The sequence below is a fragment of the Microchirus variegatus genome (genome assembly GCF_963457635.1).
Source record: "Microchirus variegatus genome assembly, chromosome: 17".
Classification (NCBI taxonomy): Eukaryota; Metazoa; Chordata; class Actinopteri; order Pleuronectiformes; family Soleidae; genus Microchirus; species Microchirus variegatus.
The window spans coordinates 11,077,412-11,093,270 of NC_139818.1; the positions used below are offsets into that span (position 1 = coordinate 11,077,412).

General features: G+C 41.4%; 1 protein-coding gene across 1 annotated transcript; it reads right to left on the reverse strand.

Moving 5' to 3' along the window:
- Positions 1 to 9,376: 9,376 nt before the first annotated feature.
- On the reverse strand, positions 9,377 to 14,883 carry LOC310938924 (C1q-related factor-like; the record flags this gene model as incomplete). Its single annotated transcript, XM_083903561.1, has 2 exons — positions 14,116 to 14,883; positions 9,377 to 9,556 (listed from the first exon to the last, which is right to left on the reverse strand). The coding sequence occupies exons 1-2, from the start codon at positions 14,761 to 14,763 to the stop codon at positions 9,377 to 9,379; spliced, it is 828 nt and encodes a 275-aa protein (XP_083759687.1). The 5' UTR covers positions 14,764 to 14,883.
- Between the last annotated feature and the right edge of the window lie 976 nt (positions 14,884 to 15,859).

Here is a 15,859-nt window from a genome sequence, read left to right on the forward strand (position 1 = left end):
GCCATGCTCCATGACTCTCGTGAGTTGACTCTCAGTAGGAGTGGCCAAGTGACACTGGACTACTGGGTTTGAGCAAAACAAATCATTCCATGAACAAATGCATTAAGAATCTGAGCAAATGTCATGACATTCTATTTTTGTTCACCATTTCACATTTGTGCGAGTATATTTCTTTAATTGTGAAGCCCCAATCAAAATGTAACTTCACAAAACTTCCTCATCTTGACGCAGGTTGCAGCTGATCATCTGAGATGTTGTTTGAATAATAATTGAGACTAAAGTTGATTTTTTTTTTGTCAATCACCTAATTGATTAGTTGGTTAGTTCTTCCAGTTCTTGTCTTCTAAATAATGAATATAAACCAATGGCTTGTGACTCTGACTGAAAGTTGTTAGTGACAGGACAACAGGAGAAGATGATAATAAACTGGTATCAGTGGTCAGTGGTGATGTCCTTGCTCTGGCATGAAAACTGCGGCCCAAAGGCACGCTGCTGGATGACATCACCCTGGCACCGAGGGGCCCCACGAGGCTGTGTGGCTCACTCGGCTCCTGCATCTGAAGCCCCCACTGGTCCGCTCTTTGTTTTTATCAAGCCTCCGTGGAATTAATGCAAAGTGACTGAGGCTGTGGTGGGCGGAGGGCCAGTGGATCAGAAGCTGCATGGCCACACATTTGTATACATATGTAACACAAAATCACAGCCCCCCTCCACCCCAAAACACAGTTCTATATCCTACTCTGTATATACAGTATAATCAGTCACATAATGCATGCTGGGGAATATTTTCTTTCCTCGGAACCTGTTTCTGCAGGGACACAGGGGGATAACATGCTTCCCCAGCCTACCGACCGTTCAGCAGAGATTTCTAAAGTGTGCTTTTTTCCCCTCAGTCTCTGTCTCAGGCACAGACAAGAAGCCAGATGCACGGCTTTTAAAGGAAGACTATATCTGTACCGGCAAGTGTGAATGCTCCAGGCACAAAAAGGGTGGCAAAGTCTCCGTCTGAATATAAAGTGGGTTTAATTCTGAGTGTGTCAAGCTAAAAGGTGAAAGTCGTAAGTTGCCTTGTTACACTTTGTAAAAGTGCACGGATGCAGACACAATCTGCCTGCTGCTTTATTGTGTGTTGTTGGTGCTCTCTCCGGGAGAGGAGCAGATAATTTTCTGATGGCGGGGGGGGAAGGGGTGGTGGTGGTGGTGGGGTAAAGACTTATATAATTTCACCATCATGTTCAGAGAGTTTGGCCCAAGGCCTCACAGTGTGTCAACATTTTGGAATCTCCTGTCTGAGTGGTTTTTCATCATTCCCCCCCTGCCTGCTGCCAACAGGGAAGGTAAAACAGTTTGAGCACGAGCGAACAGAATAAATGGCTCTGAACCAAACACGACCGCAACTCTATACACAACAGTAGATAACATGACAGCAATAACTGTGGCATTAGTTAGTCTCTACTGAGGACACCAATAAAAAGGCAGTCCATGGAGAAAAATTGTTCTTGTTATTTTTATAGACATATTTTGAGTGTGTCTTGTATTTATGTCTTTGTGAGGCCCAAAGCAATAAACAAACATGTTTGTGGAGACATTTTGTTTGGCCCCCACAATATTAAAGGACTTTTTCAGTGAACATAGTTGCTATGGTTAAGGTAAAGGGCTAAGGAATACATTGTGTGTGTGTGTGTGGGGGGGTGCGTGTGTGTGTGTGTGTGCATCTCTTTTGGACCCTTGTCAAATGATATGCTGAATGCTCTTTTAGCAGAAATATTATCTGTAAAATAATCAGAAAATAAAAGTATTCAATATGTTTTCATCATGAATTCTTTTAAAAGTGTGAAAAAACACACTCTGGCTGGTTTGTCCATTCGGGCTCCTGGTGGCCTCTATAAAACAATGTCCTTGTCTTGAAGGGGTTGGCCATAACAAATCCCTTATACTGAGGCTGATATTTGTGGCTTTTAATGTGTAACATTAAGGGTTTATTGGCACAAATTCAATATACAATGTTGTGTAATTGCTTTTAAAATAAATAGTTTTTTGTTGTTGTCTTCATATATACATCATATATATATGTATATATATATATACATATATATACATATATATCGTCTGCATATATAAAAGCAATTATACAAATACAATATATTGAATTTCTTCCCTTTATGTTACACATTAAAAGCCTCAGTATAAAGGATCTGTCATGGCCAACCCCTTTAACCCTGTCTGTGTATTTAGGTTTTTCAAATGAAGGGTTTGTAAGTCACTGATTTTTTTATATTTATGTCATCTTGTCAACATTTAAATGTTGCATTAATCGTCTTTGCAATTCCTTTCTTTGTGTATCCTGTCTTGTTTTACTTCCTGTTTTTTTTTTTTAACTTTCACTTCCTGCCTTTCTGTGTTTCCGCCTTCTCTGATTGCCCACGTTTCCCTGATTGTTTTCACCTGTGTCTCGTTAATCCCCTCCGTCTGGTAAATAGTGTCACAGTGTGCCGTCATTATTTGTTTGGTTCATTTGCTTCATCACTGACCTTCCAAGTAAGTTTTGTTTATGTTTTTTACCTTTTACAAATTGTTTTATAGTCATATTTTTATTATTATTTCTGCAACAAAAGGGTTTTTGTTGATGAGACATTTCAGTGTGGGTGAACTGGCATTGTTTAGTCTCATTAGCAGGGCTGAAAACAGGTACTGAGAAGGTAAATCTCCCTTAGAGTTAATGGTGTTGTTGATAAATATTTGCTTTAATCGTTGATCATAAAAGGTGAATTTTACATTTGATGTTGAAATGTTTGTATGTCAGAAGTGGCTCATTTCATGTTGTTTATTGTGGGTTTTTGGTTGATGATGGCAACATATTTTAGACAAAGCAATCAATTGTTAATTGATTGCCAAATTCATTACTCAGTATTTTTTTCAGCTTCTTAAATGTGAATATTTTCTGTTTTCCTTGCTCCACATTTGAGAACATCATCATTTTGAGGTTTGTGAAACACCGATCAACATTTTCTGACATCATATGGACCAAACAAACTCATAAACTAAGAAAATAATTATTTTGCAGTTGCAGTCTTAGACAAATGAAAGATTGGCAGTGGCTCTCTCTGAGCAGTAGAATAACAAATACAGCTCAACACCAGTGGCTGGATGAAACCGGCCTGAGCAACTGTAAAGACGTTGCTGATCTTGACTTGAACTCCGGCGTCGAGTGTCATACTAATACGGGGCCCTCGCAGCGCCTCCGTGGCCCGTTGTCAGGCTGCATCTGTGCGACTGCGTTGAGGTAAAGAGACAGGCAACACGCCAGCGTAGCATCCCCAGCCACGTGACTCGACCTGTCCCTGTGCGTTAGCCCGGGCTCTGTCAGGACCATGAGGGAACAAGGCCGTTTGTGCTGAGTCACTGACACACTGGACAGTTCCTTACTCAAGCATGATGATGAGGAACGAAGTGGGAGAAGTACTTTATGTTCTCGTGCTTGCATTATGTTGTGTTGACCACACTGGACCTTTAAGGTGTGACAATGGTCAATTCCTTCCCTCTTCTTTTCTGTAAACATGACTTTTAATGTATTGAAGGTTTGATGCCATGTTTTTAACCTGTTGTTATACTGCAGGTCTGAAAGAAGTGTTGATTATGGAACATTTGTAACCTCGTTTAATAATAGTGATGTCCTCATGCTCCGAAGTCTGAAATGATACGGTCAACTCTGAAAAATAGCCAGGCTTGCGGTGGCCCCTTAATATAACAGGTCTGAGGAGTACGGCAATCGTGTCTCTGTTCGTTGTTATTGACAGCCAGAGTGTATTGAAGAGACGTGGATTTTTATCAGGCATGCTGCTGGCAGCATGGCAGAATGAATGGCGGTCAGCCTGGTCCACCATTTTGCTGCAAACTGACATATCTGAGCAATTGTGGATGGAGCGTTGTGGACAAACTTTTCACTTAAAGTCAGAAACCTCAACTCTGTACCAATCCCTCTGATTGTCACAAGTTGTATGCAGACATTTAGACAAAATGGAGGTACAGGCTCCCCAGAGTCAAAGTAACCGATACAATTTTCCCAGTGTTCTATGTGCAATGTGTTGAGGATAGGAAGTATGCAGTATTTTTACCAAACAGCTTTGGAGTCATTGTGATAGTTAAAGGAGTCATATTATACCCTATTTCACCGACTTAACCTAGTTCCCTGGTGTCCTAATGAACATGTCTGTGACATGCTTTGGTCAAAATACCATAAGAATGAAGCGGCTAACAGCAGTTAGCATTTGGAAAAGTGATCATTTGCAGGCTCTAGCAGGCACTTGATTGGAGATTGGGGACTGCCTCCATGCCCCCTATAATCTGTTAGACGAAAACCAGCTTTACACCTCAGAATCAGGAGATCTTGCAAGAAACACAAATTGCTTCATGGAACTACACACTAACCCTGGGCATATACCGGCTATCAAATCAAGGCAGAATAGATTTTTTTAGTTCATCATGACAGAGCAGGCAAAAGAAAACTGTCGGAGGAAGCGAAAAAGAGAAAACGACTGTCTGACCAAGTCAGGAGCAACACACCGATGGATGGACAGATGTTTCTGGTGGTGTCATGGAAATATGTACTCCTGAACTGTAGGGGGAGCTCCGTAGAATAAGCGACCACACTTGCAAAGTCCTGCTTTGAATTTTAATCACTCAGAGAAAAAAATAGTCCGGTTCTGCAATATATTGCTTGATCTCTGTAGAATTTAAGTGTACGGTCAACTCCTCCGGTCAGGCTGCTTCCCCACTTGGTATGGGAGCTGCACCAGCCTGGACCAAGAGCGGGTGGCGCAAGATCCCCAGCTTGCAGGAACTGTACACACAGCAGAGCCTGAGGAAATCTCTGCAGGACTCATCACAACCTTCTGTTCACCCTCCTGTCCTCTGTATCTGGAGATACAGGCGCTTAAAAACACAGATCAACAGACTTGGAGACTATTTCTTGCCCCAGGCCATAAGACTGCTAAATAAAAACTCTCCCAGAACAGCCCATCACAGTGCACACTGTTTCACCCATGTGTAATACCCTGTGCAATAACTTTAATGCTCTTTAAACGCACAAGCCTCTCACACACGTACACCCAGTGTGACAATGATAATCATGAATCTTTAAATCGCTCAGTAAAAAAAACACATCTGGTGTGTTAAAGCCCTCTGTCATGTCCTCTATTTGCTTTTTAAGATATGTTTGACTATCTGTGCAGCCAAAAAAAAAAAGTATTGTTGCCTTCATCTTCTAAGGTGCATGCTCGGTCAAGTAAAACACATTGAGCATGAAATAGTTCGCAGGTGGCTGTGCCGTATATTTAGAGAGAGGAAGTGTGCATGAGCACGAGGAGCAATTTAGCTCCACAGTGAAAGCATCTATCTCTAATTTGAATGTACCCCCGTTGAGTTAAGTGAAGATGCTCAAGATAACAACGGCAAGTGCTCATTAGCGTCACTTCAGACATTTCTGGAGGAGGTTCTCTCTTTCTCCTAACCTACCATTCCCCCTGTCTCATGCACGCCCAAAAACAAACTATGTGGACACACATGGACAGTGACCCAACACACTGACCAAAAACGCTCGCACACACTGACCCACGAGCGTGCACGCTCACTCTGCTGCAGCCTGATAAGCCTCGTGTTTCACCAGTGGGCCCCACTGCAAATGTCAAGCTCAGTTTACTGATAGGGAGCAGGTGGCGCTGAATGAGTGAGAATTTCCTTCACCTGAATTAAAATAAGTCTGCAAAAGAGACTTCATCTTTTAAATTCCTCCACTTCTGTGTGATGAAAAAGAGTAAACTAGAGAAACATGTTAATTGTCAAGTCCATAATGATGAAGCTTACTTATAGTAGCTTATCGCACTTCTCAGAAGAAGACGCGTCTCCAAACTCTGGATCTGCTTAAAGTGGGGAATGAAAACGTGAGTCAAACGTCAAGCGTCATGTACAGTCCAGACGCTGTTTCATCACAAATTAGTGTCAGCCCCAGAGTGTCCTGTGGGGTAGGTTGTTCAACTAACGTCACCATCAAAATCACAGTCCCCACACCCAAGGGGGAGAGTTGAGGGTTTTTGTGTTGCTTATACAATCACAATATTGTTTTACTGAGGCTCATACAGGTTTTGTAGGACAAAGATTTCCCACAGATGTTTTTGGCTTATCCACGTTGTTTCTCCTGGGGGAAAAAAGGGACGGGTAAATAGCAGGGACTGCTTGATACCGCCATGCCTTGCATATCTATCAATAATGTGATGTTATGGTCACCTGATGACGATGACATCACTCTTGTTCAGCCTGTGCTTAGTGCAGCGTTTACTGTTTCGGATATTCATGGCTTATGGACCATTATTTTTTCTTTTTTTGATATATGTTCCAGTGATTTTGACCAGTTTCAGACTGACACAGGTACTCTGATCAGATCAGCTCATCCCTAATTAATTGCTTTTGTCTAAATTGATCAATCTATGTATTTAGTTGCACTAGCATTCTGTTACAGTTTAACCCTTTAGAGTTCCTAGGGACATTTTGTGCCATTCCGTTTTTTATTGGCAAGCCATTTTGTCTGTGTTGAATGAATATAACTAAAATTTACCAGAGGATATAAATGTTTGGAGAAATTAAAAACTAATATTTAATATGTTTATATCAGTTTTGGGGAAGGTGACATTTTCTGCCAAAAGGAACAAATTAGTTGGGTTTTTAATTTGACACTGACCCATCTCAGGGTCAGTCATTGAGATTCTTTTTGTTTGTTTCACAAAATAAAACAGTAGAGTTGTGTAAACATACTGGCCTTTAATGGGTTAAAATCTGAAAAATTATTAATATTTGATATGTACATTTCAGGTTGAAGTAGTTTTAAAAGATTGACGAATTTAAATAAGAAAAAAATGAATATATAATATTTTTACAGCAGTTTTGGGGATTATTCTTAAGGGTTAACTAAATAAATGCTGTTGCTTTGTGTTCTCTACAGGATTCTTCGACATAAGAAAAGTTTTTGCCGCGTTTGTTTCTCCTCAACGACTTCAGGAAAAGTAGACTCTCCTGCACTGTTTACTCCCAGTCGGCAGGCTTTTGCCTTTGACGTTGTGACATGAAGTCTCTAATTTGACGATGTGCTCACACATTCTGGGAGGAAGAAACAGTCTGCGCCATGCGTTCAGCTGCCCCGTGGCTCGGTGACCTCTGCGCAGGCATCGGAGCCTCAGACTTAATTGTGTCTGGAGGAACACTGTTGTCTTACGACAGGCTTTAGTTCAAACCCACGGGCTTCCTGATCTCAAGCTCAAAGAGCAACTAAACAGACAAGATGCTCAAACACAGCGCACATGGCAATCTAGTCTCATTCTGTCATTTTAATCAACTAATGTTCCGCTTACAACAAATTAATCTATATTGAAGTTGGCCAGCGAGCTGGGGCCCATTCCAGCATGAGTTGAGGGGTAGTATACAGTTTGGACTGTCGATAACAAGACAAACATTGAGAGAAAAGCAACCATTCTCACTCACATTCACACCTACACACTTAGAAATAAAAGTGCTAAGTAGAACCATGTAAGGTTCTTCGGCTTGTCCTCATAGGAGAACCCTTTTGGGGGTTTTAAAATAAAAGGTTCCACCTGGAACCCTTAGTGTTACCAAGAACCTTTTTAAAACCCTTTATTCAGGAAAGGGGTTTTAAAGGGTTCTCTGGATCAAAATGTGTCTTACTAGAACCATTACTGTTACCAAGAAACCTTGAAAAACAATGGTTCCAGATAGAACCTCAGCCCTTGGAGAAGAACACTTTTGGAACCCTTATTTCTAAGAGTGTACAGTCAGTTTAGGGTCTCCTCTTAACGTATCCCCAGTCTTTGTGGGACTTTGAGAACACAGGAAAACTGAGCACGTTCTTGATATGAGGCACAACAAATTGCTGTATTTAATTGAGTTTCAATCATTTTGACAGATAACACAGTGCTGTAATTCAGTTGTCTAATCATCAGTGACTGTGTAACGGTGCATTTAGACCCGCTTCCCATATTACTGTTTCATCAAGACTGGCCAAACTTTTGTGCTTGAATTCTTAACTTAAATAAGAGATGAAGACAGTCTTCATGGTCCATGTCAAAGGTGAATTATGTCCAAAGCATTTCATAATAACTCCATAAAACATATTGGTTTTTACAGTTTAGGCCTGCTAGCTATTTCCTTGTCTGTCACAGTCACAGTGGAGCCTAATTTGCCCTGGATTACGTTCAGACTCTGATCTAAGCTTTGCCTTGATATGTTCCAACACCCGCTCCCCGACTTCCTGTCACCGTATCTCAGCATCTTTACAGCCATTAGAGGGAAAAAAAACAAACACGTCTCTGCTTTGATTGTGAAACAGAATCACCTCCTGCTTCATTTGGCATTTAATACAGCTTTGTTTTTTGCCCTCTTTTCCCTCACTGATCATGTCAGCACTGACTGCTTCCTTTGCCTGTAACATTTGCAGCACTGAAGGCTGCGTTCACTGGAGAAGGAGAGATAAGAACGGATGATCAGGGGAAAAAAACAGCCGAGGTGAGTGACATTCACCAGATGAAAAATCCTTTCAATTTTAAAAGTAAAAACATCAACAGATGTTCCTCATGCCCACATGATGTAGCTCGTTTTATCTTTTGTGGAAACATACATAACATTTCAACACGTGTTGCATGCATGAATCAAATAAATAATGTAAGCACATTAATAACCATTACATCCATATAATACTTTGACTGCGTTTAGACACTAATATAGTTTATACACTAATGATAAGCCAAATGTAATGGGCTGGTATGACATTATGTTTCAACTCACACTGAGACACTGTACATGTTATGACACTGGCAGAACAATCGTAACCCCATGATGGCGTTTCGTGTTTGATAAAATCAGTGTTTTGAAGCACAATATCTTATCGTACAAACAGCATGAGAACACATAATTGCGACAAATCTACACAGCACATTTACAAACACCGCAGTCACCACGACGACAGCGGCTGGATTTTCCCAGACTGAAATATGAAATGACAGCTCAAAGACGAGGCACGAGGAGCGTGACGCACGGCGGTGACTGACACTGTGACGTAGCTTGTGTCCATCGGAATGGCGGCACATAGGCATCCTGTATACAAGAGAATGCATGGATGAGGAGGTGCACAGTTACCAATAGCCATAGATACACAGCCATGAGTCCCGACCGAAGACATCTGTTAAAACACTGACTGTGGATCCGTGGCTACGGGCAACATGAAATTTTCTGTGACAGCCAAGTAAAAGTCAGAAAAGTGAATTTTCTCTGGCTGTGACCCTTTCGCTTCCGAGCTCACATCCTCGTCCAGTCCTCAGTCGGCATAGAGAATGAAACCTGAGAAGGTGCTGTATTTGTTGCTGTTGCCCCCATGAGCTTTGCCACCGTCCAGTTTGATGAAAACCTCATCGCCAGCATCCAAGTGAAGAATGACGCTGTTGCTGGCGTAGTCGTAACTCTGGTCCTGGTCTTGGGCGATGGCGCTGGCTCTGACCTGTGATATGACACACACACATTGAGAAGAAAGGAAATTAATGTAAATGTGAAGTATAGATAAAACAGACACATAATGGTAAATTAAATCACTGCTAAAACCTTAGTGCTTACGCGGCACGGATCTGTGCTGCAGGTGCAACCATGGTAATTTGCCGTCGGAATAACACACAACTCCTTATATGGACATCCTGAGTGTGTGTGTGTTTATAGGTCCCATATTCATGCTTTAAAACATGCATGGTGTTTTGTCTTTTTGTGATGCTGAGTCAAAGTTATGATTCATTTTATCGCATTTTTTTAGCAGTGATATAAAGTAGCAATAGTTTGTGCAGAAGTCACGAAAATAGATGTTTTTCTTTTCCTTTTTGTTCATAAAGACGAGCAGAATGCCGAACTGTGACGTATTTCCAAATTTCACATATTCGATCCAATTTCACAGCAGAAAAACATATAGGACATGAAAAGACACCAAAAGAAAAACACATGACATACATTACATATACTGCTTTGTTTTGTTTAAAGTGGATATTGCTGAAGGTATCAGGCTTCTGCTGAAGAGGGCTTTATTGCATTTCATACTTTTGAATCTCCTCCGTGATGGTAGGAGTTTGAAAATGACGATTGAGTGGGTGTGTGGTGTCTTGTGATATTGCATCACATGCATCATGGACATGACTTTGATTACACATCCATGAAATGTTCCAGAAGTGAATTCCACTGCTACCCGTTTGCCCCGGCTCTGGCTGCTGTTTCCACACAAACCCTCCCTCTGATAAGGCACTTTTCCATTTCTCTACTTGGTTTGGTATCAGACGAAATTAAGAATATTTGTTCATCATTCAGTACTTCCTGCATGACCAGAGCACAGACTCTGAAGTGAAATACAGCTGAACATGTTGTGATTCAGCTCACGATCGTCAGCTTTCACCAGGGATGTCACTAAATACACCGGACTCCTCTGTTACATGTTGAGATTTTAGAAATGTTGGAGATCTGCAGTTCAGCATTGTCTGCTTTGATTCTTGTGTTGGATGTCGCACTCTTGACGCTTCCAGTGATGACACTCTCTGACCAATCAGACGTTCGTCATATTTTCGTATCAGCTCAGCTCGATTGGAACCTCGTCAGAGCAGGTACCATGGACTATCACTAATAGAAAAGCAAAAAACCAAGCAGATTCGAGTCGAGTCACCTGTGTTGTGGAAATTCTCTGTTGCTCGTGAATAATGAAATAGAGACTTCTGCCAGCCGACAGGTTTTTATTTCCTTGCAAAGAAAGGTCAGTCTGCACACCTGTCACCATCTCTTTATACAAAGCAGCCTGGAACTGGGCCTGGTGATATGCAACATATCAGTGAACATGTTTTGTACTTGAAGGACAGGAGGCTTGTAAGAAATTCAAACTGAAGTTTAGAGAGTTTGACTTTGTGTAAGTGTGCGCCCTGTGGTGAATATCCTGCCTCTCCTCCCGTGACTCAGTTGAAAGGGTCAGGTTTGAGTCAGTCTGCCTCGTAGGAAGGATGGCAGTATTTAACCTCACTATATATTCCTCTCTTCTTTCTCTGGGCAGAGCACTGAGTTTGTGTGAGATGTTGCCACTGTTCACATCCCCAAGTCTTAGCTTATGTTTCTGGGTTGCCAGGTTGGTTGTGATAGGCTGCAACTTCACCAGACCATGTGTATAATCTCTGCCTCAGTGAGATTGTGGCGACAGGTTATAAAATAAGACAGAGCCACAACAGGAATGTGGACTTTTAATTAGTGTCAATGGAGTATAAACGCATATGTCAAGAGGCCTCAGGGTCTGTGAGGAGCGGCTGAGCCACAGATGACAGCATGATGATGGATTTGTGACACATGAGGACAATGCGGCTCAAAGTCTCTTCCCTCCCTGTTGTCTAGCCTCAGCACCACTGCAGCAAAACAATGTCCACCGCTTACACATAACTCACAGGTTATCAATTTCTTCTCGGCCAAGGACCTCCTGCAAGATTAAAATGAAAATATAAATAAAGAATTATGGTGAATACCTCATGTATTTCCTTGGAATAATTTGACAATAAATTAATATATATTTCACAGTACAAAGTAAAAATTAATTCACTTTTTGTCGATATATATCATAATTTTATTGGATAAATCTGGGAACTTTTCATGGACCACTGGCTGAATTTACAACAACGGCCTCTGCTTACAATGCAAATGTTGTCTTGAGTTATGTTTTAAAAACGTGTTGTTTAAAATATTATGTAATAACTATGTATTTTGGTTTCATGTTTACCATTTATCTCATCGAGACTAATGTTTAAGAACATTTCAGTAGGATGTGACTTATTGTAGTTTGCACAGCACATCTTTAAATCTCTTTCCTTCTGTATATGTGAAAAAAAGACAAAAGTTGTTATATTGTAGATCTTTCAGTCATTTTAGTTGGTTTACATGTGAGGTTTATTTAAGTTTGACTTTGTTTTTAAAGCTGCAGTGTGTGAGTTTGGTTGTCACTGATATTATTCTGCCTCTGTTCAGTCTTCGTGAACAGAGACGATGTAAGATTATTTGGCTGCTGAGTCCAGACCAGAGTTTTTAATATGCAGCGAGTTCCGACCTGTTTGCAGACGTCTTGCTTTACAAGTGCAACATTACTGTTACCACTTTCTGTCTTGACATAAAACCACTCACTTCCTGTGTGCAGCGTGGGAATGTCACGACACAAGATCTAAACACTGCTTTACTGCCAAACACATAGTGTCATGTGGAGCAGATAGGCTTACTGACATATAAAATGATCATATTATATATGAAAATGATACACTTTACCAGCTTTAAGTGATCTCCAGAGAGTTGCCTGCCATATTGTGATTGTTTTAACTATGAACACAAAATTTACATTTGTTTTTAGAAGTTATAAGTAACTCCAACACTCTTAGCTACTTATGACAACATTTTAAATGTTGCTTTAAATACACAAAGTTTATCTTGTGTGTATCAACATTGGCAGTGTCGACTAAAGAGAGCAGAAAGAGCAGAGATTAGGAGCTGGGAATGCAGTTTATGGAACTATCTACAATGTAATAGTCATCCAACACTGACTGACTGAGTCATCGTGATTTAAATATATCAGGTTGCAGTTTTCTCACACTGCATCTACAGTATAATCTCCTGTTTTTCTTTGGTTCAGATGATGTTTTATGGGCTGTGTATGCGATGCTTTTTGCCAGTTTTTAAATTTGTTCATGCACTTTTAACTTTGTGGGTGGAAAATTAAATTTTTGTGGTGGGAAGTGTGTGAGGAACAGACCTTGACAACAAAGTGTGCTTCTGTCAGGAGGAAGAATTTGGAGAGGTCGTTTAGTCACTGCACTCACTCATGTATGTGCGAGAGTAATGACACGAACACCCACGATATGGAATCTAATAGTTCCTATGTATAATTTGGTTATTTGACTTCTTTATGTAATTATGTTGAGCTGTTACATCAACATGTAAATATATCCAATTATAGCCACTCATTCATTTACATCTGTCGTCCCTCGGCAGGTGATGAAGTAAAATAAAATAGTACATCCATAAGAGGAAAAACCATGCAATAACAACAAAATGACAAACAGCCTTGGCTATGTTCCACTTAACAAAAACAAGTACTTGCAATAAAATATGTAATGCAGCAAAGCAAAACCAGGATATAGGGACCATAAAACCATAAAGTGAACAATATCCTAATACCTTTATTGTATGAAAATGTACAAGGAAATTGAGTAAATTGCACATTTTCCTAATAACGTCACAGTGAATACTCAATGTCTTCGATGTATTTTGGGATGCACAGGTGTTTGACTGACTGTGTCCATATCCTACTGCAGTGTGGCTGAGATGTGTGCATGACAATGTCAAGGATGTTGTGTTTGATCACTTTTTTTTACCTGGGGCTTTGTAAACATTGTGCAATTATCCATGAACATAGCAAACATCATGATTCTGGTTTTGCAATGCCCGGTAATGATATCACATATCCGCACATCGTGCCTGCGTGAAGTTTGTTGCATTTCAAAGGGCACCGGCTTTGAACTAGCCACAACCTCCGGCTGTGTTTTGATGTGTGCGGAGTTGAGATAGCGCTGCGCTCCTTCCACTCTCTTCATTCAACGTGTACATCACTGCGTGCGTAACATGCACTGATAAACAATCTGCTAGCGTGTCAATGTGCATCGTGTTTATCATTCGATACAACACCAGACTAAGTCTGACCTGAAATCACTGCCACGTGAATGCATGATTACTCGATTCAGACTGCTCACACTGTTCCCTGAACAAATTGATGCAAGTTCATTCCAGTGTATTATTCAAGGTTCATAACTTCAGAAGATCATTTCGTTTGCCATTTGTTTGCTGAGAAACTGTTTTTTTCCCATTGTTACATTCAGCAATAAGCAATTTATTAAAGGTCCAGTGTGTAAGATTTCATTGAAATCATTTCCATTTGACAGTGTAATCACACTGCATCGATGGTGTTAAATTCTACACTGTACATTTATGTGTTTATAAGAAAATGTTACCCACCAGACCATTCTTGATCAGGTCAGCCCACATGCTGGTGCCATCTCCTCCTCTCATCAGCACGTTGTAGATGAAAAAGTAGGTACCAGGGATCTTACAGGTGAACTTGCCCGTCGCACCCTCATAGTTCCCCCCAATATTTGTCACCACGTCATCAAACCGCAGAATATCGTAGCCTTCTTGAGGGTTCCGTAGTCCTGCATAAAATGCTACCCGTGGCATGGTGTTGTAGGTAGTTGTGCTGACCGCCCCTTTTCCCCCTAAACCTAATATTCCTGTCCGTACCACATCTACACCATCCCCCGGTGGTCCCTTGGGTCCTGGTGGACCTGGCTCTCCAGGGGGTCCTGGGGGTCCAGGCTTGCCAGGACGTCCTGGTCTGCCTTGAGGGCCATGACCACTGTAGGTAGGCAGTGGCGGGACGATGCTCTGCTCGATCATGTGTGCCTCATCTTCCACTTGTAGACTCATGGTTGCTGTGTCTGTGCCCTCGCTCATGCCGGTGCCCGTCGCACCCGTGCTGGGGAAGGGGTCACAGACCATGCGGCAGGTGCCCAGCATCTCATAGTGGCTTGCACCGTCATCGGTGTCCCCCGTGCCAACAGAGCTCACCAGCACAGGGATGAGGACCACTAAGACCAGAACCAGCATGACCCCCACAGCAGCTGCCACCAGGGTCTTCCGCCCGATGCTCAGCCGGGGAAGGGGCTGCGCTGCCAGGGTGGAACTCTCGGGGGTGGGAATGGTGACTGCAGGGTGTGCGTCCACCTGGCAAAATGTAGAGTTGTAGAGTATCTGCGATGGAGGAGATGGTGCCCAGGGAGCGCTGGTGTGAGTGAGTGACAGAGCTGTGTAGGAGTAAGAGAGAGGGAGTGGAGCAAGGGACCTGAGTGATCAAAAGGAGAGAGAGAGAGTGAGGAGAGGGAGAAGGAGAGAGGGAGAGAGAGAGTAAGACAGCTGTAGAGAAAAAAGGAAAAGAAGCAAGGGGAGGAGAAAGAGGAACCATCTGAGTCAGGGATGAGAAGAACACTTTCTTAGTCGCACACGTGAACAGACAGGGACGACAAAGGTGTGAGCAGAGAAAGGAGGGACATCAACAGTGGATTTATGTTATCGGGTGATGAAGACAGAAGACAGTCCAAACACATTTACACAGCAGCCACTTTATCAGGCACCTCATGCTTAAGCTGCTTATCAACACAAATATCTTATCAACAAACCACAATGTAAAATATGACACCAACATTCAATTATGTGAGTGCAACTGGAGTTTAAAACAAGGACCGCAATCCGGATTAAGAAAACTAATCCACATTAACGAAAAGACTTGAGGTTGCCACTTTTAGATTGTGAAAATACTGGTTATGCTATTGATAACAAGGAAGTCAGTATTTTATTTTAACTGACCATTTTATGATTACATACAATTAGGGCTGCAACAATTATTCCATTAACTGATTACAAATTTATGACTAAATTAAGTGGTTGGATGTCAGGCAGCCAACAAACTTGAATTTATTTAATATTCACATTAACATTAGCTTAAATTAATTGCTTTTTTTTTTTTGTTACTAATTATTTACTTTTGAAATTGCAAAATGTGGAATCCATGCTTGTTTCACAAGTTAAAATGATTTTTTCCTCCTGTGTTGCAATGTCAAGTAGAGTTGACACGTGTTTCATCTCAACTGCCATTTTTAAATTTGACCACCTCAAAATGTATTATAGTCCACATGGGAGCAACTCG